Source organism: Blennius ocellaris (genome assembly GCF_963422515.1).
Source record: "Blennius ocellaris genome assembly, chromosome: 1".
In the NCBI taxonomy this organism is placed as follows: Eukaryota; Metazoa; Chordata; class Actinopteri; order Blenniiformes; family Blenniidae; genus Blennius; species Blennius ocellaris.
This window is the reverse complement of record NC_137650.1, coordinates 27,690,963-27,716,355: the sequence shown is the minus strand read 5'-3', so window position 1 is coordinate 27,716,355 and position 25,393 is coordinate 27,690,963. Positions and strand designations below refer to the sequence as shown.

The 25,393-nt window shown below is 39.8% G+C and overlaps 1 protein-coding gene across 1 annotated transcript; it reads left to right on the top strand.

Moving 5' to 3' along the window:
* The first annotated feature begins 18 nt into the window (after positions 1–18).
* Positions 19–12,359, top strand: LOC308134486 (NTPase KAP family P-loop domain-containing protein 1-like). Its single transcript, XM_080502240.1, has 6 exons — positions 19–160; positions 2,813–2,871; positions 4,302–4,418; positions 6,123–6,442; positions 6,991–8,493; positions 9,765–12,359. The coding sequence occupies exons 2-6, from the start codon at positions 2,853–2,855 to the stop codon at positions 10,050–10,052; spliced, it is 2,247 nt and encodes a 748-aa protein (XP_080358366.1). The 5' UTR covers positions 19–160; positions 2,813–2,852; the 3' UTR covers positions 10,053–12,359.
* The last annotated feature ends 13,034 nt before the right edge of the window (positions 12,360–25,393 follow it).

The following is a 25,393-nucleotide window of genomic DNA, read 5'->3' as shown; positions in this document are numbered from 1 at the left end:
TGAACTGGATAAGATCTTCAGAAATTCATTCTGTTTATTGAAATGTATAAAAGTTAAAATACCAACACCTGATGTGTGGAGGAATTTTATTAACTCTTCTCATCACTTTTTAGCAGTGGATTCGCCTGGATTTCTCAGCTTGCTGAAAACATTGAGAAAAGTAAGTAGAGTAAATATGAAAAGGGTGCAAAGATGTATTTTGTTAGCTTTTAAGTCAAGAAATTCAAACTCTTTTATTAAATTTGACTCCCGTATCAGTGTGTCTGATTTAAATGAGGTGTTTCTGTAATAATATGGTTACGTGTATCTGCTAAAGTGGTAATGTGATTGTACATGAACCACTGATCACCACAAAGTTGTGTTTATTATCCTGAAATTAAATATAAATGCAACACTTTTGTTTTGCTCAAGAGAAAACCTCAGTCTGATTCCTGTGTATTCTGCCTTCCTGGGTGTGATTTGAGAAAGTTTAAGACAATTTATTTTTACTTTATTCTTGCAAGAAGAGACAAAGTCACAGTACAACTTCTACATGTTTGTCCAGGAGTTTGTCTAACTCTGAAGTCAGACAGCACCTTCTTAAAGGCTGAAATTGTGTTGAGTCTGTGTTGAAGGATGCCAAAAGTAGCACAGCGGCTAAAACAGTGCTGACATAGGTCATCCTTAACCACAGACTGCAAAACTACATGTCATTCTTTATGAGACCAAACAGGATTCCTCCAACTGGAGGAACAGGAGGCAATCCTGTTTTGACTAATAAAGAATAAATGAAAATATAGTAAAATAACGGTTAGCACACTTTTCTTAATTGCAAGAGCAGTCGAGGATGTAGGAAAAAAACATAAGTAAAATTTGAAAACCACCAGCCATCAGAGCTGTGAGGGTAAAAAACCTGTTAGGAGTATTGTGCTCATTTCATACGCCAGGAAAATTCCCTCACTCCCCATCTGACCAACCCTGGCGAGAAGTGTGACACTAACTCTGTGGCAGGTTAAAATAAAATAAAAATTAAACAATATCGCTTTAATTTCTTTAGTTAGATCAAATCTACAGTTAACTATTTAAAAGAAAATGTTTTACAGTAATTTCAAATCCATTTATGATTTGAGCCTTCCCTCCTGTTGATTCATGACATCATCCACGGCTCATTATAGGTATCATGCCCATGCGCAAGTGCATTTCACATCACGTCACGGCATGTTGTCATCACGTCGGAAGTTTCCATGTTTGTCGTTCAATGTACCGCCTCCACAGCCTCTTACTCCTCCTTCCACCATCCCCCTCCTTCTGGGTGCAGCTATCTCTCGCTCTCCATTTCATTCACTCAATTCATTCAATCATTTTATTCAGTAATTTATCCCTTTTTGTTTTTAGTTAAAATTTTAAATAAATTGTTGAGTTTATTGCCACTATAGTTAGCACTGAAATAGTCTCAAACCAAGTTTATTACTCAGCTGCTTCTGGTCTTTTAGAATCTGTATCATTCACACTTTACTCAGTCTTGGGGCCTTGGTAGGCTGCATTTTTCTCTAAAATGCTACTCAGCTACAAGCACATCTCATTCACCCACAAAGGCTTCTGTTTTGTTCCAAGTTCCATGTTATCTATTCAGAGGCTGTTCAGTGTGGTGAGATGTCCCCTACCTACACATTTAACTGATTCTGTGTCTTCTGTCTGTACTGCAAAAATACTGAAGGAATACAGGATTTCTAAAAGACAAAATGGCTGAAATGATCAGAAACAAAACTCTAAATCACCCAAAACACCTAAATATAACAAACAAGCAAATCAAATTACTAAAACAACTGTACTGAAAGAATAAATAAGTCCTCAAGGGGAGGCAACTAACATGTGAAGTGATGTAAAGTGCGATGCAAATAGATCTAAAAAGCTTGACGTCTTATGATGGAGAAATGAACATTCATTTCAGGGGCAACAGCTCTGGTGAACATTCCTGCAGTCAGCAGGCCAATCGAACGCGCCCTCAAAACTTGCGACATCTGGGGCATTGTGCTGCGTGATTAACTGCACATTTCAGAGTGGCCTTATATTGTGGCCGCCCGAAGGCACACCTATGCAATATTCATGCTATCTCATCAGCATCTTGATATGCCGCACCTATGAGGTGGGATGGACTATCTCGGCAAAGAAGAAGTACTCACTAACACAGATTCTGACAGATTTGTGTACAAAATTTGAGAGAAATAGGTCTTTTGTGTATATAGAAAATGTTTTACATCTTTGAGTTCAGCTCATGAAAAATGGGAGCAAAAACAAAAGTGTTGCATTTATATTTTTGTTCAGTGTGTGTTTGCAGTCATAAATGTTAGCCAGTCACCTGCAGTTATAAATGACAATCAACTGGCAGCTGTGAATGTTAACAAGCAGCTGAAGAATTGTGGTGCAGATGTTCTACAGCATTTTACCAACTGGTTTGCTGTAAAACAGGCACATTGTTCTCCCAAAATAAATTAGAAAGCTTCTGGATTTCAATCTATTACCTATGATGTCATCTATGAACGTGGAGAAATCCTCTGATTCGCGTGTGAGCCTTCACAAAAGGTTTACCTTGTCAGTTGGTGGTACAAGCATCAGTTACAAGTCATGAGTAATTACAAGGTGACATCACTAATGATGAGGGAATATCATCATGCATCATTGAGACGGAGAGGCAGAGGAAAATGAGGACGAACTAGCAGCTAAACAGAAAAGAAGCCTACAAACACACAAACAGATAGAAGCATACAGCTGAGGACACACCTCCACCACTCTGCTTGTGCTCACACCTCTGCTGTTTTTCCCATTTTCACAGGTAGAACTAATTTTCTGTGACTGCCCATCACACAGTCATCATGACAAATCAAATAAAAGGTGAGTTCTCTGCAGGTGTGTGAGTGTGTTGTTTCACTTTGCAAATGACACTCACACAGACGCCCTCTACCAAACTGCTCATAATGTCTGAATCAGTGGCTGTACGTGACTTCATCCTCTGTTCCTTTGTCTTGTCCGACTGAAGTATTGTCCCCGTAACCCACATTAATTAAACATTTGATCACAGTAATTTGTGCTTCAATTGTTGCATTCAATTATTTTTTTGTGTTTAGTTCAGAGTGTACTGTCTTTTGGTCCTGCAATGAACCTTTATAATGTAAAAGACATTCAGCGTCATTAGAATTTTCTTTACAAGTCCATAAATGCAAGTTGTTAATAAACTCCAAATTTTGCTGGACTTCGATCTCTCGCTCTCTCTGTCTCTCTGTCTCTCTGTCTCTCTCTCTCTCTCCCTCTCACACACACACACACATACACACGCACACTGATAAATTCCTTCAAAATTTTCCCTGACCTCCCAACCACACCTGTGCAGGACTTGAGCAGTAAAATATTGAAAGGATCCTACAACATGTTAATTTTTGTATTCATTTTTTTTTTAATATTGCTCTTTTTAGTACAAATAAAAGCAAATCCAGCCTGAGCTGACGCGCGGAAACAAATGTTGGGCTGCATGTGTAACAGTCACTGAGTGTTTTTAATGATTGAGAAACATTGCTGAGATGATTGCTGAATGATGTTACAGGTGAGTTCAGAGACATTTACATTCTGTATCCTGCAGGAATGTGAAGTGTGGGAGAATATTCTGTCAAATCCTCCACCTGTCAATTTCAACTTCCTTGACAATGTGCATGCTGAAAATAAATGAATAGTAATTTCCTCCTTTTTAATACCTAAATGAACACCTGTCAGTTCAGTTTAATTAAACTTCAGAAGAAAAAAAAAATTTCATAATGTGAAGGATTTTGTTTTTGTTTTTGTTTTGTTCTAAATAATGAATTGAGAATGTCTCCCAGCATAATACGTTATAGGAGCACTATTTAATGTCACATCTCTGTTGTACAATAGATTGAAAGTGTAAAGTCTTCACCTGGATTTAATGGTTTGGATTCTTCTTTCTGTCGTGGTGAAGGTTTGGTACTGTATACCAGTTAAGGTCATAGATTCCATCCCTCTGTGTTGTACTCAGTGGCTTCAGCCTGAGATCAGTTAACTATTCCTCTTGCCAGGTCTTTGAGAGACTCTACAGGTGGGAGAACATGCTGACTTTGGGAGATGTACCAGCAGAGCAACACAAACTTGTCTTTGAGAAGGCCTTGTTATAGTTGTTTTGCTGGTTGTTAACAGTTGATTTGGTTTGTTACCTTCAAAACTGTATCTCAATTTAAAGATCTTGATGAATGCGTCCACCAAGATTTGTGTCACTCATGTCAAAACAGGTAACTGTATTTTTTCTGATCTGCTTTTAGATGAAACTTATGCGTACGCCTTGTCAAAGACGTTGACAAATATTTCCTCGCCTGCAACTGTTGGACTTTACTCTTCATGTCCGAATCGAAGTAAAATGATCCTCGAACAAATGGAAGGTATGCAACCTGACAGATTCTAAAACTGAAATGACCCAAGACTAAACACTTAACATTCTCCAATGCACAAATATGTTTGTGCCAAAAACTGGTAATAAGAGGCACAAAGAGCCGCCATTGGCTATAAGGCAACTGGAACACACCACTGTTACACCACAAGAGTTCATAATAAACATAAATCTCATTCATTCCTATCACATAAAATGACAACAGTCTCTCTGATTCTCTGTTTTCTCCAAACCCCCAGTCAAACACAGTGTTGGCGCTAACCAATGCTGGACCTTATGAACTAGTATGGCAATAGAGCTAAAGACTAAATTTATGGTGCTTTGCATGTAAAGTGTCTTTACAGAAGCCTTTCTAGTTTTAGTGTCCTTGACTATGCATAAAACATTTTCCTGCAAACGCCCTCCACTCATGTCACAATGTACTTCTCTTCTCTCCTCAAAGATTTCTGTCCTGAGTGGTATATAAGTGTCTGTCATAACACAGCGAGAACAATCACACCACGCCAGCGTTGAGGCCTCATCAGTATTATATCAGTATTGGTTTCAATAAAGTTACATTGGGCCAATGTTTAAACACCGAATTACTTTTTCAGATCAGATCAGACTTTATTAATCCCACATGGGGAAATTTGGTCATCACAGCATCTCCATATTTCACAAATAGTCAAAATTAGTGAAGACCTAGTTTGCATCGCACCATTGTTGCTTCATGAAGGATGGACCAATATTTGTGATTTAACTTTTAAGAGCTTATAATAAATAAAAATAAAAATAAAACTGAAAAGCTTTGAAATACTTGAATAATTAAATGGCATAATCTGCAAATAGTACAGAAATTTCGGTACATAGTCACCTTGCAAATATAATATAAATGCATGCACTGCTAAGGGATGACTCAAATGTAGACATATAGTTCTATCTATAGACAAGCTACATTGAACAGGTCGATAACCAGAAGGTCGATAACTTTTATTAAAAAAAATACAAAATAAAATAAAGAACCTTGGTCAATAAATTGCATGTGCTTGACCAGGCCTGGGGCTCACATAATAATGTCTACAGAATAATGAAGCTTCAAAACATTGCATGACAGATAATAAACACCGTTATTCATGAATCCAGTTTGCCATTTTTTTCCTTGTGCATCTCGTCTTTTCATGTGATGTTTCCTGCAGAAGAGGCAGAGGAATTGCTTTTCCAGGAACAAGTTCTGGGTTTAATGTTATGCTCCAGTGCATTTTGGTGAGAAAGAAAAATGGATACTATTAAAAACTAAAAAAATTATGAAAGATTTAAGGAAATAAAAAAACACCATATACAGAAACTAAACTAATATCAAAAATGTCTAAATATGAATCAAAGAAATTTCAAACAAAATTCCAACAATTGTTGCTCGCTGATGAAAACATATGTCCGAAATGGTATTGGAAGAAACTGGGCTTATCTTGTCCTGTTCCTCAAAATGTATTCCAAATAAAGTTCTCATATAATGTTTTAAACTTTATTATGTTTTTACTCAGTTTGATATTTCCTTCTATTTTTTTTCTCAAAACCACCATAATTTAAAACACCCCTACTTTACATTCAGTTAACTGTAACCAAACTCTCTATGACTAGTTTCTGAACTTCTGATGGAATGAATAACTTCTTCCACTGTGATTAATTTTAACACATCTAAATGTTTGTGTGTCACCAGGGTACATGAAAGTTTCCGGGATCGAGCAGGAATGTGAAGGAGAGCCGAAGCCGCGCTCATCTCGCTCGTTCATTGATTTTCTAGCAGTTGTTGGACGGTTGCTCTTCTACAGGCCAGTTTGGACTGAAGAGAACCAGCAGCAGCGTAACATCAGGTTCATTCATGTGCATTTCAGTGCCTGGCATTTTGCAGGGAGTGACCTGCTTTGGGCCGGGATAGTCGTACGGCTGTTTCAGGTCATGCGGTTGCACTTTGGGAAGCTGCTGCCTGCGCTTTACCGTGAGGCTCAACATGATTATGAGGATGAAGTGAAGAAGAAGGTTTGTCGTGTTTGTTGTTGCTTTATTTATTTACCGTTGACACAGAGGTTGGACTGTGTTACACATATTGCCAGCATTTGTTCTGACATGCACTGGTTGGCGATAAAAATATACAGCTGCGGATCATGGGAATGTCATTAGTATGAGTTTTGTTCTTGAATGCTCTGATCATGATGGTGAACACCTCAAACCCTTTGCTATTTAAATATATATATATATAGTATATAGTATATATCAATAATCCATCCTAGAATATTGGAGATATTTCTCTATCCAACACCAAAACTGTTATCCCATTGTTGGTCATAGCAAATGTAAATTCAAAGCCATCACTGAGGGAATACCATAAAAAGTTGATAGTCATTCATATTGCAAATAATCCTCTTGCAGATACTATAAATGTACAGTTCAGTACCTGTTCATTTCATTGATTGTGTGCTTACAAACAAGCTAAAAAAAACGTTGTCTATTTCATGATTATGCACACAACATGGTATGACTACGAGTAAAAGCTGTTTCAAATTTAACTTTTGTTTTTCTTACTTCAGATTGTGAAAGATGGTTCTGCCTCTTGGCGCTCCAAGAGGCTTTGCCGTTGCCCACTGTGGTTTCTGTTCTTGTGCATTCTGGTGATACCACCCATCGTCCTGACAGTTCTGTTGGTGTTTGCCCCTGAGCCTGTGGTGCCACCCGCAGAGGCGATGGACACACCAAGTGACAAATTTAGTTTTGTGGAGACCTTCTTTATTGCCTCCATAGGACTTCCCGCTGTGACTGCTCTAAGGTTTGTTTTCAAGGTCTGTAAAGACCTCATCTTCAGCCAAGAGTTCAACCTTAAGAGGGGGATGGACAACCAGCAGATGAGCGGCCAACTCGGCTTCATGAACGAGGTCAGGAGGGAAATGTGCCTTTTGTCTCGCTTCATACAGTTCATGGAACTGTTTGAGAAAAGAAAAATCAGAGTTGTGCTGCAAATTACAAGCCTGGAACGCTGTTCTCCCAGGAAAATCATTGGAGTTCTGGAAGCCATCAACATTCTGCTTTCTGATGAAGAGAGCCCATTCATTTCCATTCTGGCAGTGAATCCGCATGTTCTTGTAGAGAAAGTGAACTCTGCAGACGGCTGCTACAGCAGAGAGGACAGAGCTTATGCACTGTTGAACCGCATAGTGACTCTTGCCTTCACGGTTCCACCATTATCCGATGATTCAAAGCACAATTTGTTGTGCAACCTTATAAATAAGACAAAAAACCCCGAAGAACCTGTGAAGGAGGAGAAGGAGGCTTGGTACAAACAACTAATGTGCTCTGAACATTTGATAGAGATTTCTCTGCACAGATGTGAGTCAAATCCACTAATCGGTGACGTGACCCCAGACTTGAATGGACGAGAGGTGGAAGTAGAAATCTGGAAAATCCTAAAAAGCCATAAAAAAATTCTCAAGTACATGTCAGGAGATGTCATGTCCATGCGGAGAGTGATCAACTCCATTCGAATGACCATTATAATCATGAAGGACTGGAAGAAGGAAAACCCTCCACCAAAACACATTGCAGCATGGGTGGTCTTAGCCAATCAGTGGCCCTGCCGTCTGAGTTGGATCATGCAGTGCGAGGAAGACACTCGGCAAAGAGACGAAATTGATTGTGGAGGTGATGATGATGGCAGGCAGTGTGTGAAAGACGCTCAGCAGAGGGAGGAAATTAATGGTGGAGGTGATGATGATGACCATCTTTCAAAAACCTTATGGGAAGTCTACAGTGAGTCCAGGTCAGAGCTGTATGAGATGAGCGCTCAGATTGAGGATCTTCTTGAGCAGGACGGAGATCCTGAGATGTTTGAAAGATTCCTCAATGTGGATTTCCGGTTCACCATCGGAGATCTGCGGGCATCTGAAATGATGCGAGTGAACTTGGACCATTCAATCATGAAGCAGCTGGCTCAGATCCGAGCGACGTCCAGGCTGGGGGACTTTGTCTGGATGAGCACCATCAACCCGCTGCCCATCTCAACCATCATCAACATGAAAACAGAGGACATATGCAAAGAGGTAACATTGTTTCTGAATCTAAAATATTTATGGTTAACTTGATTTCAGCATTATGCTCCTTGTGCAGTGTCATGCTCTGTGAAGAATATAAATGCCAAATAGCCTACTAAGTACATTTTCTCAAACAAACTCAATACATAACGAGAATGCTTGGTAGGGCCCATACCTTCACCAACGCCATGTTAGCCCATTGAACATATCGATGCAAACGAGCCTGCCAGATAGCAACCTCACTGTGTGAAACACTGAGCGGAGGCACACCGATAAACCACTACCTGAGTCAATGTGCTCACGCAGGTGTTTCTGGATACGTGCTGAATTGAGATTTTAGCTGCCAGCTCCGAAACAGAGCTAGCAGTGTGCGAGCAAGCAGGTAGTGTAACCATGCTCAGCTACACTTCACTGCTGGTGGCTGGCTGGCTGAAACAACCTCCTCGACTCTGCTTGGTGTTGTTTGTGTTGAATGAAGACAGGAGGCTGGAAAGTTCTTTGTGTTGTCGTATAATATCCTGGATATGAAAATGAACATTTGCCAGTCAGATTCATAGCTCGCAGTGGACATCTACACTTCGGTGTAGAGGTCTTCGGTGAACTGACAATGCTGGCCACTTGGCAGCAGCATAAACTTACAATTACTGAGGGACGCACTATAGAGCCATTGAATAATTGCATGAACCCAAATAATAACAAGTGGAATGTATAAACCTTGTTACACTTACAGCTTCCAGGGAACTGGCGGCTCACCGCGGACCTCCAGTGTGTCCACAACAGAGGACATATCTAACCTCTCCAGGAGTCCAAAAATCTAATAGACTGGTCCTTCTATGATGACAAGCTCTTCATGGAAATGTCATTGAAGATAGATAGATAGATAGATAGATAGATAGATAGATAGATAGAGGTGGCCAAAAACATAACCTTTGCCACCAACTTTGCTTGGCGAAGGTAATAATGAGGGAGTCGATAACTGGACTCTGTCCATCTTGCCATGAACAACCACAGTCGGTCCATCTTGCCATGCCACAGCAAACACATTTGCCAGCTTTTGAAAATGGATTTCTGGATGACAGCTTGATGGAAGTCATGTGATGAATGCTGCATGAGTAGGCAATAGTCTTAAATTTAAAAAAAAAATGTGTGTGGGGGGGGGGGGGGGGGATACCTTTAACCAACGATTACATGCTGCATTATTCATGAATTCCTTGTGTGTGGATTGTGTGGTTAGTAAACCAGAGAATGTGAACTGTTTTCTATTTCTTCTTTTTTCTCAGTTGGAAAAGATGGCCTACCCCAAGAAATACATCGACACTGTGAAAAGTAATGACCTTAATGGTTTGGCACTCGTCTTCGGCGACACACAGGATCTCAAAGCTCTCTTAGATATGAACTTTGGTGAGTGGGCAACTTTCAGGCTGCACTTCTTGAGTTCGTTGTCGTATCGCCGACCAGAAAACAGGAACATGCCGCCAACACCTTCTCATTTGAAGAACCAGCTGTCAACATTCCTCCTCAACGCTCCACATCGTTCCTCATCTAATCTGAGTCTTGTTAACATCTGAATGTGGAAATATGTCCCAGTCAACCAGCGATAGGCTGCATATACTGTATCATCAACTGCATGTGTTACTTTATTTCAGTTTACGAATGACAATACAAATCGTGTGCAAAAAAATTTGATAGAGAATGTCAATCATAATTCCAGATTTCAAAAACTTGAAGTTTCTTTTTTTTTTTTATTAACAATTTTGGTGTTTGGGTGTTGCACATATACATAATTAAGTATTCAGTTTTACAATGAGTCAAGTTGTTGTTGTCCAGTAGAGGTGATGGTGGTGTCATTCTCTTACTGTCTTCTGTAAGTTGTCAATTTTTTTCATTTATTAGAAAATTGTGGCTCTTTCAGTCTTGAATTATGTGTAAGTCTCTCCATTACATGTATCTCCTCCACAGGTTTATTTCCTCCCCATTAAAACCTTGATATCCACTTGTCCCATTCTATAAATTGTTTTGTGGAATCATCACTGGTAGGGACTGAACGTGATGTAGAAGCCTCCGTGAAATATTTATTTTATTATTTCCATCCTTGAGCTGAGGTCCAAGCAGGCAACTGACCATCTCTCTCAGTCCTAATGTTTGGATTTATTTTGGTGTAATTTACTTCATGCAGTTTACCTTTTTTTTTTTATGTCATTGATTTCTCATTCCACATGAGCTTATATGTTTCTCTCATCTCCTGTGTTGAGGAATAATTAATTTATCAAATCTGAGTTTTTGCTCCATTAATTTTACATCCTGAGTAGTTTCCACAGATCTCCAATAGTGTCATTGTTTTTGGGAAAGTTCCATTGGGTTGCGTTAATAATATTAATATATCATCAGCCAACAGTCCTACTTTATGTTCTTCTCCTCTGATAGTCACAACTTTTATGTTCTTTTCTTGTCTAATCATCTGGGCTAATGGTTCAACAAACAATGCAAAGAGTATTTCAGTGATGCGTTCAGGTGCTCGTTAACATGTCGGAACCTGCGGGGCTCATACAGTAGCAATGTCACATGCTTTTTCAGCATTATTGATTTGAAGGATTGGATTTCAAAGTATCTTTATAACGGTGTAAAGACATTGTAGTGCCCCGATGTCAGAACGGGATAATGCTGCTTCACCAAATTTGTCAAACAATGCGAACTAATGCGTACAGCTGCGAGCTGCGGCGGCCTGCTCTGTGCTGTTGCGTATCATTAATCTGTCAGGAATGTGGCAAATCGGGAGAATTCGTTATATTCAGTTGTAGATTTTGCTATGAGAGATGTGTCCAGCCATCCAGGGCGTACCGCGCACCAGAGGAAATGATAATCACCATCTCAGTTGCGTCTGGTGGAGGCGGGTGTTTGCCCATGGTGTAAAACAAATCAGGTCCGCAACTGGATTTAAAAACATATGACTCCAGACGCACCTCGTTATTCTACCTTCAGCTACTGAACAGTTTACATCCTCCAAAACACTCAGCATTCAGAGAAATTCCTTTTGGCTTGATGATAGAGGAGGACGCTGCAGCAGAGCAAATACTGTAACGCTGTATCACGCATCAACACGCTCAGTTACAAACTTCCCGAATACAGGTGATCCTTGATATTCTTGGTGGATTTATTGGCAGCCAAAAAGATGTTCCACTAATATCAGGAATGTCAGGCCCATTCAAGAACTGTATTCGGAAGCATTACATCACATAAAGAATGTCAGGCATGTGGTAGGAATGACAGGAAAGTTATATTGGTAACTCATCGTGCTGATGTGTACACGCACCTTCAAGCAGGTGTCGCTGTCAGATAATACTGCGACAAGAAGAGTGGAGGATCGAGGGAGTGTTCTTCACCTCTGAGCACTGACTTAAAGAACCAGAAACAGACTTTCTGATTGAAGAAAGAATTATTATATTTTATCATGCACAATTGCTGATTAATCATGCGCATCCGCTAAAGGTGAAGGAATACACATAAGCTGCATATAATCCGCTGTGCATAGCATGTCTGCAGATATACAGGAAACTGTAGTCCTCACAGGAAACTTTACAACTTTGGGGGCCTCGCTTTCGTCACCTCTGCTGCTGGATAGAAAAGGTCAGAAGCACTTGTTGCAGTATGTCAGGCGTAACAAATGTTCTTTTGTGGTTTAAGTTTTTGGAGGATGCTGTTATGAAAAACACTGAAGTGTCAAAGTTCTTGGAAAATGTTGTTATGAAAAACATTGAATTGTCATAGATACAATTCCTCGAAGTAATGTACGTTGCATTAACTTTTGGGTATTTCCACGTGGGGAAAATGGTTAAATAGCATCGCTGAATGTAACTCGTGGCTCACTTCTGCTGATGCCTGATCCTCCCGGACGTTGCGGTTGATGAGCCCGAGATCTCGTTTCATTCCATGTATTCTGCCTGAAGGTAATTAATAAATGTTTGCTCAAATTAATCGCTTTCCTGTTTGTTCATCGAATTCAACCAACACGAATATAAACTAACCAGTTTTCCTTCATGATGCACATCTTCACCTCAGGATTGAAACGACAGGATACATCAGAGGGGTTTCCTTCATCCCATCGCTGTCACTTTTCTCACTGATTGGTGAGTGAATTCATTCATTTTTGTTTATTTGGCAATGTAACTGAGGTAATGAAACACAAATTTAAAAATCAATAGTACTAATAATTACAGTCATATGGCAGTTGTTATACTTCAAAGACAAAAGATCAAAAACAAAAAATTGATTAAATGAGAGAACAGAAACAAATGCAGCATTGAAACAACAATTGTGGTATTTAAAAAGACAAACTGTTAATCCCTCCTTGTATTTCTTTCTCTATCTCTCTCAGTGTGTAAATAAATGTATAGTTGGTTTGCACATACTTATTTGGCTTTACACTTACTTTTTTTTTCAGGAGTGCTTTTTATGTGACCCTCAACACAAGGTTTGAAAATCCCAGGCTTAAATTATTACTAAAACTGCCTTGACTACAACTACTATAATAATAATAATAATGATGATAACAACAATAATAATAGTAATAATGGTAACATCAGCTAAAACTTCTGCAATTAAAACTACATTTATTGAGTGCAAAACAAACCTGTGGCTGTTCCAGCCCTTGGTTTGGCATGCTGGGTCTGATTTTGTCATAATAATTGAGGACCCCTGACTTACACCGTACATGTATTCAGACACATGCGATTATGTACACTGAAAAAAACTATTCTCAGTCATGTCCACAAACACAAACATAATTTGTTGAGTTAATGTAATTTAATTGTGTCCCACATTTCCATCTATTCATATTAAGTAGATTGAATCCCATTTACTCATATTATCTGATATAATCCATATCTATGTATTAGAATGAACAATTTAACAACAAGAAACTCAATATGCTCATGTTAATCAAACATATTTCTGATATGTAAACTGAAAAACTGCATAGTTTAGTTTTTTTTAGTGTAGTGTAACTTCACAGCACTTTCTCCCATTAATTAACTTATTGATGACAATTTAATGTTTACCAGACAGTAGGTGGCAATTACCATGTATGGATCAGGTTGATGATTGGAGTATCTTTTAGAACTGAGAAAATAGATCTCAGCAACACTCCGTAACCAAAAAGTCAGCAATATTCATAATTTAGAATGTCATCCTTAGCTCACAAAGAATATTATCCTCAACAAACAATCACACATAGAACGACGGCTGTGTGAGGCACATTTGTTACTGTGGAACTGTATTGTGTATTTATCAGCAACATCTCACTGGAAGATAAATATTTGCAACATGAGCTGACAACAGGTGGACAAACAATTACATCCGTGATCTAGTTGCTGCTAGTTAAACTGAAGTAACATAATACTAAGTGAACATCAGTCACACGACAAACAACAACTTATATTTCTGTGGATGGACACACAATTTAAACTTGGATGAGCTGGTTTTATGAGTTATATGACCACTGAATACATATGATCTGATTGTTCAGAAGAGCCATCTCGTGGTGAAAATTTCTGCACAAACTGTCAGAAACCGTCTTAGGGAAGCTCACCTGCATGCTCGTCATCCTCATCGGAGTCTCCACCTGACTGCAGTACGTTGTCGTAACCGATTTGAGTGGGCAAATCCTCACATTCGATGGTGTCTGGCATGTTGGAGAGGTGTTCTCTTCACGGATTAATCCTGATTTTCACTTTTCAGGGCCGATGGCAGACAGCTTGTGTGACGTTGTGTCGGTGAGTGGTTTGCCGATGTCAACGTAGTGGATGGACTGGTCCATGGTGGTGGTGGGGTTATAGTATGGGCAGGCGTATGTTATGGACAACGAACACAGGTGCATTTTATTGATGGCATTTTGAATGTAGAGAGATACCATGACGAGATCCTGAGGCCCATTATTGTGCTGTTCATCCACGACCATCACCTCATGTTGCAGCATGACAATGCACGGCCCCACGTTGCAAGGATCTGTATGGATCTCGGAGTGCCCTGGATCGGCCTGTACGACAGCATGTTTCAGTTCCTGCCAATATCCAGCAACTTGGCACAGCCATTGAATACGAGTGGACCAACATTCTACAGGCCGCAATCATCAACCTGATCACCTCTATGTGAACGTGATGTGTTGCACTGCGTGAGGCAAATGGTGGTCACACCAGATACTGACTGGTTTTCTGAAATCGGTCTTTTGTATATATAGAATATGTTTTACATCTTTGAGTTGAGTTCAGCTCGTGGAAAATGAGAACAAAAACAAAATTGTTGCGTTTATACGTTTGTTCAGTGTAGAAAAACAGCATGCAACAGACAACATACAGCATGCTACCATTCAGACATATGCGATTATGTAGTGTAACTTCACAGCACTTTCTCCCATTTATTAACTTACTGATGACAATTGTATGTTTACCAGACAGTAGGTGGGATAGTTTGCCATGTATGGATCAGGTTGATGATTGGAGTATCTTTTAGAACTGAGAACAGAGATCTCAACAACACTCTGCACCCAAAAAGTCAGCAATATTCATAATTTAGAATATCATCCTTAGCTCACGAAGAATATTATCCTCAACAAACGATCACACATAGAACAATGACTGTGTGAGGCACATTTGTTACTGTGGAACTGCATTGTGTATTTATCAGCAACATCTCACATGTTGGAAGATAAATATTAGCAACATGAGCCGACTACAGGTGGACAAACAATTACAGCCATGATCTGGTTGCCGCTAGTTAAACTGAAGCAACATAATACTAACTGAACATCGGCAAATAAAAGCTTATATTTCTGTGGACAGACACAGAAATTAAACTTGGACGAGCTGGTTTTATAATGGACAGGCATTTACATGAACCCTGAATATATATGATCTGATTGTTCAGAAGAGTCATCTCGTTGTGAAAATTAAACATTAGCTCTTCAGCGCAATCTTCACAAAAATGTTAGAAAACATGATCTTTGGAGAATCAGCTTAGTGTGAACTACAGCTAGCACTACTTGTTACTGATTATGAAGAATGTGTTTGTCTGTAGTCTAGCCTAAGCATGGATGATCGGCTGCAAACACAAAGTGGAAGATAATGTGGATAAGAAACTGTAAGCCACCACTGTCTTTGTGTGTGTGTGAGTCATGGATAACCATGACGTAATATAAGTCTACTCCTGAAAGATTTTAAATTGCAATTATTTAATTAAATGCTTTTTTAGTTTAACCAGCTTTTTGGTGACATGGAATTGGTAGAAATCTACCTAGGATGGGACGTTTTCTTTTGTGTTGCAAAACTATATTCGAGTACCAAACGTTACATTCATTAGCTGGTATATTTTATTTTCACTTTTAGTTTTCCTTCAATAATTGTTGGCAAACTCTTTCACATAGATGAAAATATAAATCCAGTGAGTTTATGGTGAAATATTCCATTCCTTCAGTCTATACCAGGGGTTGTCAACCTTTAATGCTCAAAGAGCTATTTGGTCCCGTTTCCCACTGAACACAACACCAAAAGAGCCGCACGCATTTTATTTTGACACTCCCACAGGCAGACCATGCCAGGACGAGACCTTCACTGCTGGTTGCCAACTTACAACTAACAAACTTAACTATGAACCAAGCAACAAAAACACAACACAACACAATTACTACCAACACTACAAACGTAACATAACCCCCAATAATTACATTTAAAACATGACAAACAGAAACTCCCATAATGCATTGCAGCTATCGGCTCCTTTATTGCTACATATTATGAAAATGGAAGATATATGTGGGAGATCTGAGATTTTTAGAACCATGAGAGTGAGTGGTGTGGCTTTCAATGTCCTTTGGTTGTTGTGTAATTAACTATAATTTGCCGACACTCTCAAAAAGTCTGCAATGAACCCTCCTGGAATTGTCGGCGCTCTACAGCGCAGCAATTTTCCTGTGAAAGGCACAGGAAGCTCCCAGCTTCAGATACCAGTTGAGCCGCTGTCATGACCTGCAGCCGCAATTCTACGTTCTTCATGCCATTATTGTTGCGCAATGACGTTACATTGCTGCGTCGTTCACGCCCGCCTACATCTTACCCCACTCTTTGTAGCGGGACTGCACTCTGGGCGCGCTTTGCCTCCTTACGTCCCGCTTCAGCTTCATGCTGCAGCACAATGCTGTGGGGAAGCGGTGATTATTCAGATCTAAAACTTAATCTCCTGACACCACCACAATATCTGAATATTCAAATAATCGGGTCCAGTCCAAGTATTTTTGGTAATTTGAGTGTCGCTCAGCTTGAAATTTGCCTGAAAAACCTGTCCGTTGTTCACGTCAGGCAGGTTGTCCACTCATTAATGTGTGTTAACAGGTAAATATATGTCCGTGCACAGCGGCGTGTCGGCCCAGTACAGGTAAGGTTGAAAAATGGAATTGTCCCGTATTCTACTACTACTACTATTACCAGTAAGAGACAGTTGTTCTACTAGTGCACGGTATTGTCATACCAGTGAGGACAAAGAGCTTACTCGTACATGGACCTTAAGTTTGATATCAAGGATATCAAATAAATGCTCAAACGGCTTTCCATTCACCTCTACTGTTTTTCCCATTTTCACAGGAAGAACCCACTCCGGCCAATCAAACAGTCATGAAAACGCCAACAAATGGTGACTTGTGTACAGGTGTGTGTGTGAGTGCAGCTTGGCATCTCTTTCCACCTCATGGAGGATGGGAGGGGGGGGTTAATTTTCCCGTTCTGTTTCACTTTGCAAATGAAACTAACACAGACGCCCTCTTCCAAACTGTTGATCCTAACCCTGCCCAACTGAAGTAATGCCCCCCGTTAACCCACATTAAACATTTGATGACAGCAATTTCTGCTTCAATTGTACATTTAATTATGATTTTTGCATTTAGTTCAGTGTTTACTATCTTTTTGTCAAGAACTTGGCACAGACGGGGGAGACCCAAATGCAGGATTCAATGCAGGAGGACAGTTCAAGGGTACCCAGAGGGTGACACAAAAAGAAAATCCACAAACAGAGCTGAGGTCAACAACAGGGAGTCAGCCAGGAAACCACTGGGCCGTATGACAAAGACATATGAACTGGCACAGGAGGAAGGGAGAACACAGACTAAATACTTACAGACAAGACAAGACACAGGTGGACACAATGACGGGAGCACACAGATGGAGAAGATCATTGGTTCATTGAAAACACGAGGTGTGGCACATAAGATGGAGGGGCAGGAAGACAAACCTGACAGAGGCAGTGCTTTAAGTGGGCCAGTACGCGCCGGTATGCAGTACCGGCACTATACATTTTTACCCTTCGGTTTATTGGAACTATTTTCTACCGTATGTCTCGTACTGGAACCTTTCATAATGTCTGGACTATCAGCCACTACTTTTTTCACACACTTTAAACTCAGAGGCTTAAACACTGACTCTAATGTCTGGATTTTTATGGTAAACGAGTTTCATGCCCACCATGGATGATGTGTTTACGTGCAACACGTAACTCTGAACTCCATGACTGCGCCCCAGGCAGACCAATGCTCTCCTCACAATCCCAATCAGCAAACACTTCATGACCAGAGATGAAACCCTCAGTGTTTGTGCATTTTTGTAGTAATTCAGTTTCCGTCCCTCCCTCCCTCACACAGCAATGAAGCAGTATATAAGTGAAATTCATTTACATTCTGTATCCTCCAGGAATGTATGGGAGAATATTCTGTCAAATTCTCCACCTGTCAATTTCCACTTCCTTGACAATGTGCATGCTGAAAATAAATGAATAGTAATTCCCTGCTTATCAATACCTGAATGAACACCTGTCAGTTCAGTTTAGTTAAACTTCAGAAAACTCAGAAGAAAAAAAACTTTTTACAATGAGAAGGGGGTTTTTTTGTTTTGGTTTTTGTTCTAAATAATGAATTGAGAATGTCTCCCAGCATAATACGCTATATGAGCACTATTTAATGTCACATCTTTGTTGTACAATAGATGGAAAGTGTAAAGTCTTCACCTGGATTTAATGGTTTGGATTCTTCTTTCTGTCGTGGTGAAGGTTTGGTACTGTGTACCAGTTAAGGTCATAGATTCCCTCCCTCTGTGTTGTACTCAGTGGCTTCAGCCTGAGATCAGTTAACTATTCCTCTCGCCAGGTCTTTGAGAGACTCTACAGGTGGGAGAACATGCTGACTTTGGGAGATGTACCAGCAGAGCAACACAAACTTCTCTTTGAGGAGGCCTTGTTATAGTTGTTTTGCTTGTTGTTAACAGTTGATTTGGTTTGTTTCCTTCAAAACTGTATTTCAATTTAAAGATCTTGATGAATGCGTCCACCAAGATTTGTCACTCATGTCAAAACAGGTAACTGTATTTTTTCTGATCTGCTTTCAGATGAAACTTACGCGTACGCCTTGTCAAAGACGTTGACAAATATTTCCTCGCCTGCAACTGTCGGACTTTACTCTTCATGTCCGATTCGAAGTCAAATGATCCTCGACCAAATGGAAGGTATGTAAACTGACAGATTCCAAGACTGAAATGACCCAAGACTAACACAGAATGAAACATAAACACTTTTTAACATTCTCCAATGCACAAATATTTTTGTGCCAAAAACTGGTAATAAGACGCAACTGGAACACACCACTGTTACGCCACAAGAGTTCATGATAAACATAAATCTCGTTCATTCCTATCACATAAAATGGCAACAGTCTCTCTGAACGCTCTGTTTTCTCCAAACCCCAACACAGTGTTGGTGCTAACCAATGCTGGACCTTTTGAACTAGTATGGCAATATAGGTAAAAACTAAACTTATGGTGCTTTGCATGTAAAGTGTCTTTACAGAAGCCTTTCTAGTTTAGTGTCCTCTGTGTTCACTGTTAATAGGACTGAAGAGGGTGAAATTATGTGCTGATTGCACAAACTGAACCTCGTTCCAAAAATACGATGGTGACACCAAATTGCATCATAGTATAAGTTTATAACCTTTGCAGAACGTGATCTGTTACTTACTGTATGAGCTGATGTAACCACTGCAGTCTGAAAATAGCTGTCTTACCTCTCTATATGGAAATCACCTGCGGTCCACCTCGGAGATGGCTCAGGCTTTCTTTACAAGTGACTGACTGACTGAAAGTGGTCATTGTATTTGTTCTCTACAGACCTGTGGGGTATGGAGGGCTGGTTGTGCCAAAATTAAATAAATAAATAAATACACCATTAAATAATTAATTGAAATTGTCAACAATTTATTAAAATTGGAATTAAATATAGAAATGTGTCAAGTGACGTTGCTCTCACTGTATTCGGGTATCCTCGGTGTCACACACTAACATGTCCCTGTATCAACACATAACCAACAATTGTTCTTTTTGTGACACTATCCATTGCTTCGTTGGTTTGGATACTTTATTTAACAAAAGGTTTTTACAAACAACAAAAACCAAGGTGAAGATGGGTCCTGCTTGTTTAACACCTCAGTGGTCAGAAACATTTTACACTCTGAATCATCTCTCACAAGTCCCTACAAAGATTAACAGATCCTTCAGCAATGTAGCTAAGGTCGCATCTCGCAGAAAAGACTTTTAAAGTTCATGGAGATCCTCCGGTAATGTTGCCGTCATGTTTTGAAACTCTTCAGACCAATAGATTTGACTAGATCCGCATTATCCCCGGCCACTTTGATAGGCGAGTTTGACAGATAAAATAAACTGAAGCAGTACAACACCGAACTATGAAACAATTCATTTAATATATTTTTTAAACATAAAATAATTGGTATTTTAATGAATTAATGACACATTTATTGACATATTTAAATCAAATTTCAATTGACTAATTACACATGTAATTACTTATTTAATCCTGTATTTATTTATTTAATTTTGGCACATTTAGTCCTCCATACTGGGGAGGGATCTACGTGTCCTTGAGTATAACTAAATAGTTTTTCTGTAAACGCCCTCCACTCATGTCACAATGTGCTTCTGTAAACACATCTCTCTTCAAAGATTTCTGTCATCAGTGGTATATAAGTGTCCATCATAACACAACAAGAACAATCACACCATGCCAATGTAACAGCGTCATCGACATTACATCAGTATTGGTTCCAATAGACAGGAATGTAGGTACATAGTAGCCTTGGAAATATAATATACATGCATTACTCATGGAAGACTCAAATGTAGACATATAATTCTATCTATAGACCAGCTACATTGAACAGAGTGAATGGAGCATGTGCAGCTGCACTGAAGGCCTCCGATAGAAAAGACAAGTTGCTTTGTGAAGCTCTGAAGGTCGATTACTTTTATTAAAAAAATAAAAAATAAAGTAAAGAACCTTGGTCAATAAATTGTATGTGCTTGACCAGGCCTGGCACTCACATAATAATGTCTACAGAATAATGAAGCTTCAAAACATTGCATGACAGATAATAAACACTGTTATTCATGAATCCAGTTTGCCATTTTTTTCCTTGTGCATCTCGTCTTTTCATGTGATGTTTCCTGCAGAAGAGGCAATTGAATTGCTTTTCAAGGAACATCTTCTGAGTTTAATGTTATGCTCCATTGCATTTTGGTGAGAAACAAAAATGGATAGTATTAAAAACAAAAAAATGTGAGTTTTAAGGAAAGGAAAAAAAAACACCATATACAGAAACTAAACTAATATCAAAAACCTCAAAATATGAATCAAAGAAATTTCAAACAAAATTCCAACAATTGTAGTTCACTGATGAAAACTACTGTCTGAAATGGTATTGGAATTGGTATTGGGCTTATCTTGTTCTGTTCCTCAAACTTATTCCAAATAAAGTTCTCATACAACTTTTTAAACTTAATTATGTTTTTACTCAGTTTGATATTTCCTTCTATTTTTTTTTCTTCACAAAACCACCATAATTTAAAACACCCCTACTTTACATTCAGTTAACTGTAACCAAACTCTCTATGACTAGTTTCTGATCTTCTGATGGAATGAATAACTTCTTCCACTGTGATTAATTTTAACACATCTAAATGTTTGTGTGTCACCAGGGTACATGAAAGTTTCCAGGATCGAGCAGGAATGTAAAGGAGAGCCAAAGCTGCGCTCATCTCGCTCGTTCACTGGTTTTCTAGCAGTTGTTGGACGGCTGCTCTTCTACAGGCCAGTTTGGACTGAAAAGAACCAGCAGCAGCGTAACATCAGGTTCATTCATGTGCATTTCAGTGCCTGGCATTTTGCAGGGAGTGACCTGCTTTGGGCCGGGATAGTCGTACGGCTGTTTCAGGTCATGCGGTTGCACTTTGGGAAGCTGCTGCCTGCGCTTTACCGTGAGGCTCAACATGATGATGAGGATGAAGTGAAGGAGGTTTGTTGTGTTTGTTGTTTCTTTATTTTTTATTGTTGACACAGAGGTTGGACTGTGTTACACATATTGCAGCATTTGTTCTAACATGCACAAGTTGGCAAAAAACATATACAGCTGTGGATCATGGGAATGTCATTAGTATGAGTTTTGTTCTTGAATGCTCTGATCATGATGGTGAACACCTCAAACCCTTTGCTATTTAAATGTGTTCAAATCAGATATGTTTTTTCCACGTGTTTAACAAAAAGTAGAACTGATTAAGAGATGGAGAGTTCATCTGTTGCCATTGATCCAAATGTAGCCAGAATCGCTGCCTGATCCTCGAGGCAGATAACATGCAGTCATGTAACAGCGTTGCATAGCGATATGTTCAGTTTATCTTAAATGTAACCAAGATCCTTGGACAAGAAAAATGAATTACTTCAGTTAATCTGAAGGTATATGGTATATTTCAATAATGCATCCTAGAATGTTGGAGATATTTCTCTATCCAACACCAAAATTGTTATCCCATTGTTGGTCATAGAAAATGTAATTTCAAAGCCATCACTGAGGGAATACCATAAAAAGTTGATAGTCATTCATATTGCAAATAATCCTCTTGCAGATATTATAAATGTACAGTTCAGTATCTCTTCGTTTCATTAATTGTGTGCTTACAAACAAGCTAAAAAAAACACTTTGTCTACTTCATAATTATGCACAAAACATGGTATAATGATTAGTACAACTTGTTTCAAATTTAACTTTTGTTTTTCTTACTCCAGATTTTGAAAGATGATTCCGACTCTTGGCACTCCAAGAAGATTTGCTGTTGCCCACTGTGGTTTCTGTTCTTGTGCATTCTGGTGATACCACTCATCATCATCCTGATAGTTGTGTTGGTATTTGGCGCTCCTGAGCTCAAGGTGCCACTCACATGGGCGATGGCCACACCAAGTGTCCACTCTAGTATTGTGGAGGGTGTTCTTATTGCCTCCACAGGACTTCCCGCTGTGACTGCACTGAGGTTTGTTTTCAAGGTCTGTAAAGGCCTCATCTTCAGCCAAGAGTTCAACCTTAAGAAGGGGATAGACAACCAGCGGATCAGCGGCCAACTCGGCTTCATGAACGAGGTCAGGAGGGAAATGTGCCTTTTGTCTCGCTTCATACAGTTCATGGAACTGTTTGAGAAAAGAAAAATCAGAGTTGTGCTGCAAATTACAAGCCTGGAACGCTGTTCTCCCAGGAAAATCATTGGAGTTCTGGAAGCCATCAACATTCTGCTTTCTGATGAAGAGAGCCCGTTCATTTCCATTCTGGCAGTGAATCCGCATGTTCTTGTAGAGAAAGTGAACTCTTCAGATGGCTGCTACGGCAGAGAGGACCGAGCTTATGCACTGTTGAACCGCATAGTGACTCTGGCCTTCACGGTTCCACCACTGTCCAATGGTTCAAAGCACAATTTGTTATGCAAGCTTACGAATAAGACAAAAAACCCTGAAGGGTCTGTGAAAAGGAAGGTTCAGCACAGAAGTGAGTCACCAGAGTTGGACGGACGAGAGGTGGAAGTAGAAATCTGGAAAATCCTAAAAAGCCATAAAAAAATTCTCAAGTACATGTCAGGAGATGTCATGTCCATGCGGAGAGTGATCAACTCCATTCGAATGACCATTATAATCATGAAGGACTTGAAGAAGGAAAACCCTCCACCAAAACACATTGCAGAATGGGTGGTCTTAGCCAATCAGTGGCCCTGCTGTCTGAGTTGGATCATGCAGTGCGAGGAAGACACTCAGCAAAGAAACAAAATGAATCGTAGAGGTGATGATGATGACACGCAGTGTGTGAAAGACGCTCAGCAGAGGGAGGACACTCGGCAAAGAGGCGAAATTAATGGTGGAGGTGATGATGATGACCATCTTTCAAAAACCTTATGGGAAGTCTTCAGTGAGTCCAGGTCAGAGCTGTATGAGATGCGCGCTCAGATTGAGGATCTTCTTGAGCAGGACGGAGATCCTGAGATGTTTGAAAGATTCCTCAAAGTTGATTTCCAGTTCACCATCAGAGATCTGCAGGCATCTGAAATGATGCCAGTGAACTTGGACCATTCAATCATGAAGCAGCTGGCTCAGATCCGAGTGACGTCCAGGCTGGGGGACTTTGTCTGGATGAGCACCATCAACCCGCTGCCCATCTCAACCATCATCAACATGAAAACAGAGGACATATGCAAAGAGGTAACATTGTTTCTGATTCAAAAATATTTATGGTTAACTTTATGTCAGCATTATGCTCCTTGTGCAGTGTCATGCTCTGTGAAGAATATAAATACCAAATAGCCTACTAAGTACATTTTCTCAAACAAACTCAATACATAACGAGAATGCTTGGTAGGGCCCATACCTTCACCAACGCCATGTTAGCCCATTGAACATATCGATGCAAACGAGCCTGCCAGATAGCAACCTCACTGTGTGAAACACTGAGCGGAGGCACACCGATAAACCACTACCTGAGTCAATGTGCTCACGCAGGTGTTTCTGGATACGTGCTGAATTGAGATATTAGCTGCCAGCTCCGAAACAGAGCTAGCAGTGTGCGAGCAAGCAGGTAGTGCAACCATGCTCGGCTACACTTCACTGCTGGTGGCTGGCTGGCTGAAACAACCTCCTCGACTCTGCTTTGTGTTGTTTGTGTTGAATGAAGACAGGAGGCTGGAAAGTTCTTTGTGTTGTCGTATAATATCCTGGATATGAAAATGAACATTTGCCAGTCAGATTCATAGCTCGCAGTGGACATCTACACTTCAGTATAGAGGTCTTCGGTGAACTGACAATGCTGGCCACTTGGCAGCAGCATAAACTTACAATTACTGAGGGACGCACTATAGAGCCATTGAATAATTGCATGAACCCAAATAGTAACAAGTGGAATGTATAAACCTTGTTACACTTACAGCTTCCAGGGAACTGGCGGCTCACCGCGGACCTCCAGTGTGTCCACAACAGAGGACATATCTAACCTCTCCAGGAGTCCAAAAATCTAATAGACTGGTCCTTCTATGATGACAAGCTCTTCATGGAAATGTCATTGAAGATAGATAGATAGATAGATAGATAGATAGATAGATAGATAGATAGATAGATAGATAGATAGATAGATAGATAGATAGATAGATAGATAGATAGATAGATAGATAGATAGATAGATAGATAGATAGATAGATAGATAGATAGATAGATAGATAGATAGAGGTGGCCAAAAACATAACCTTTGCCACCAACTTGGCTTGGCGAAGGTAATAATGAGGGAGTCGATAACTGGACTCTGTCCATCTTGCCATGAACAACCACAGTCGGTCCATCTTGCCATGCCACAGCAAACACATTTGCCAGCTTTTGAAAATGGATTTCTGGATGACAGCTTGATGGAAGTCATGTGATGAATGCTGCATGAGTAGGCAATAGTCTTAAATTAAAAAAAAAAAAATTGGGGGGGGTGGATACCTTTAACCAACGATTACATGCTGCATTATTCATG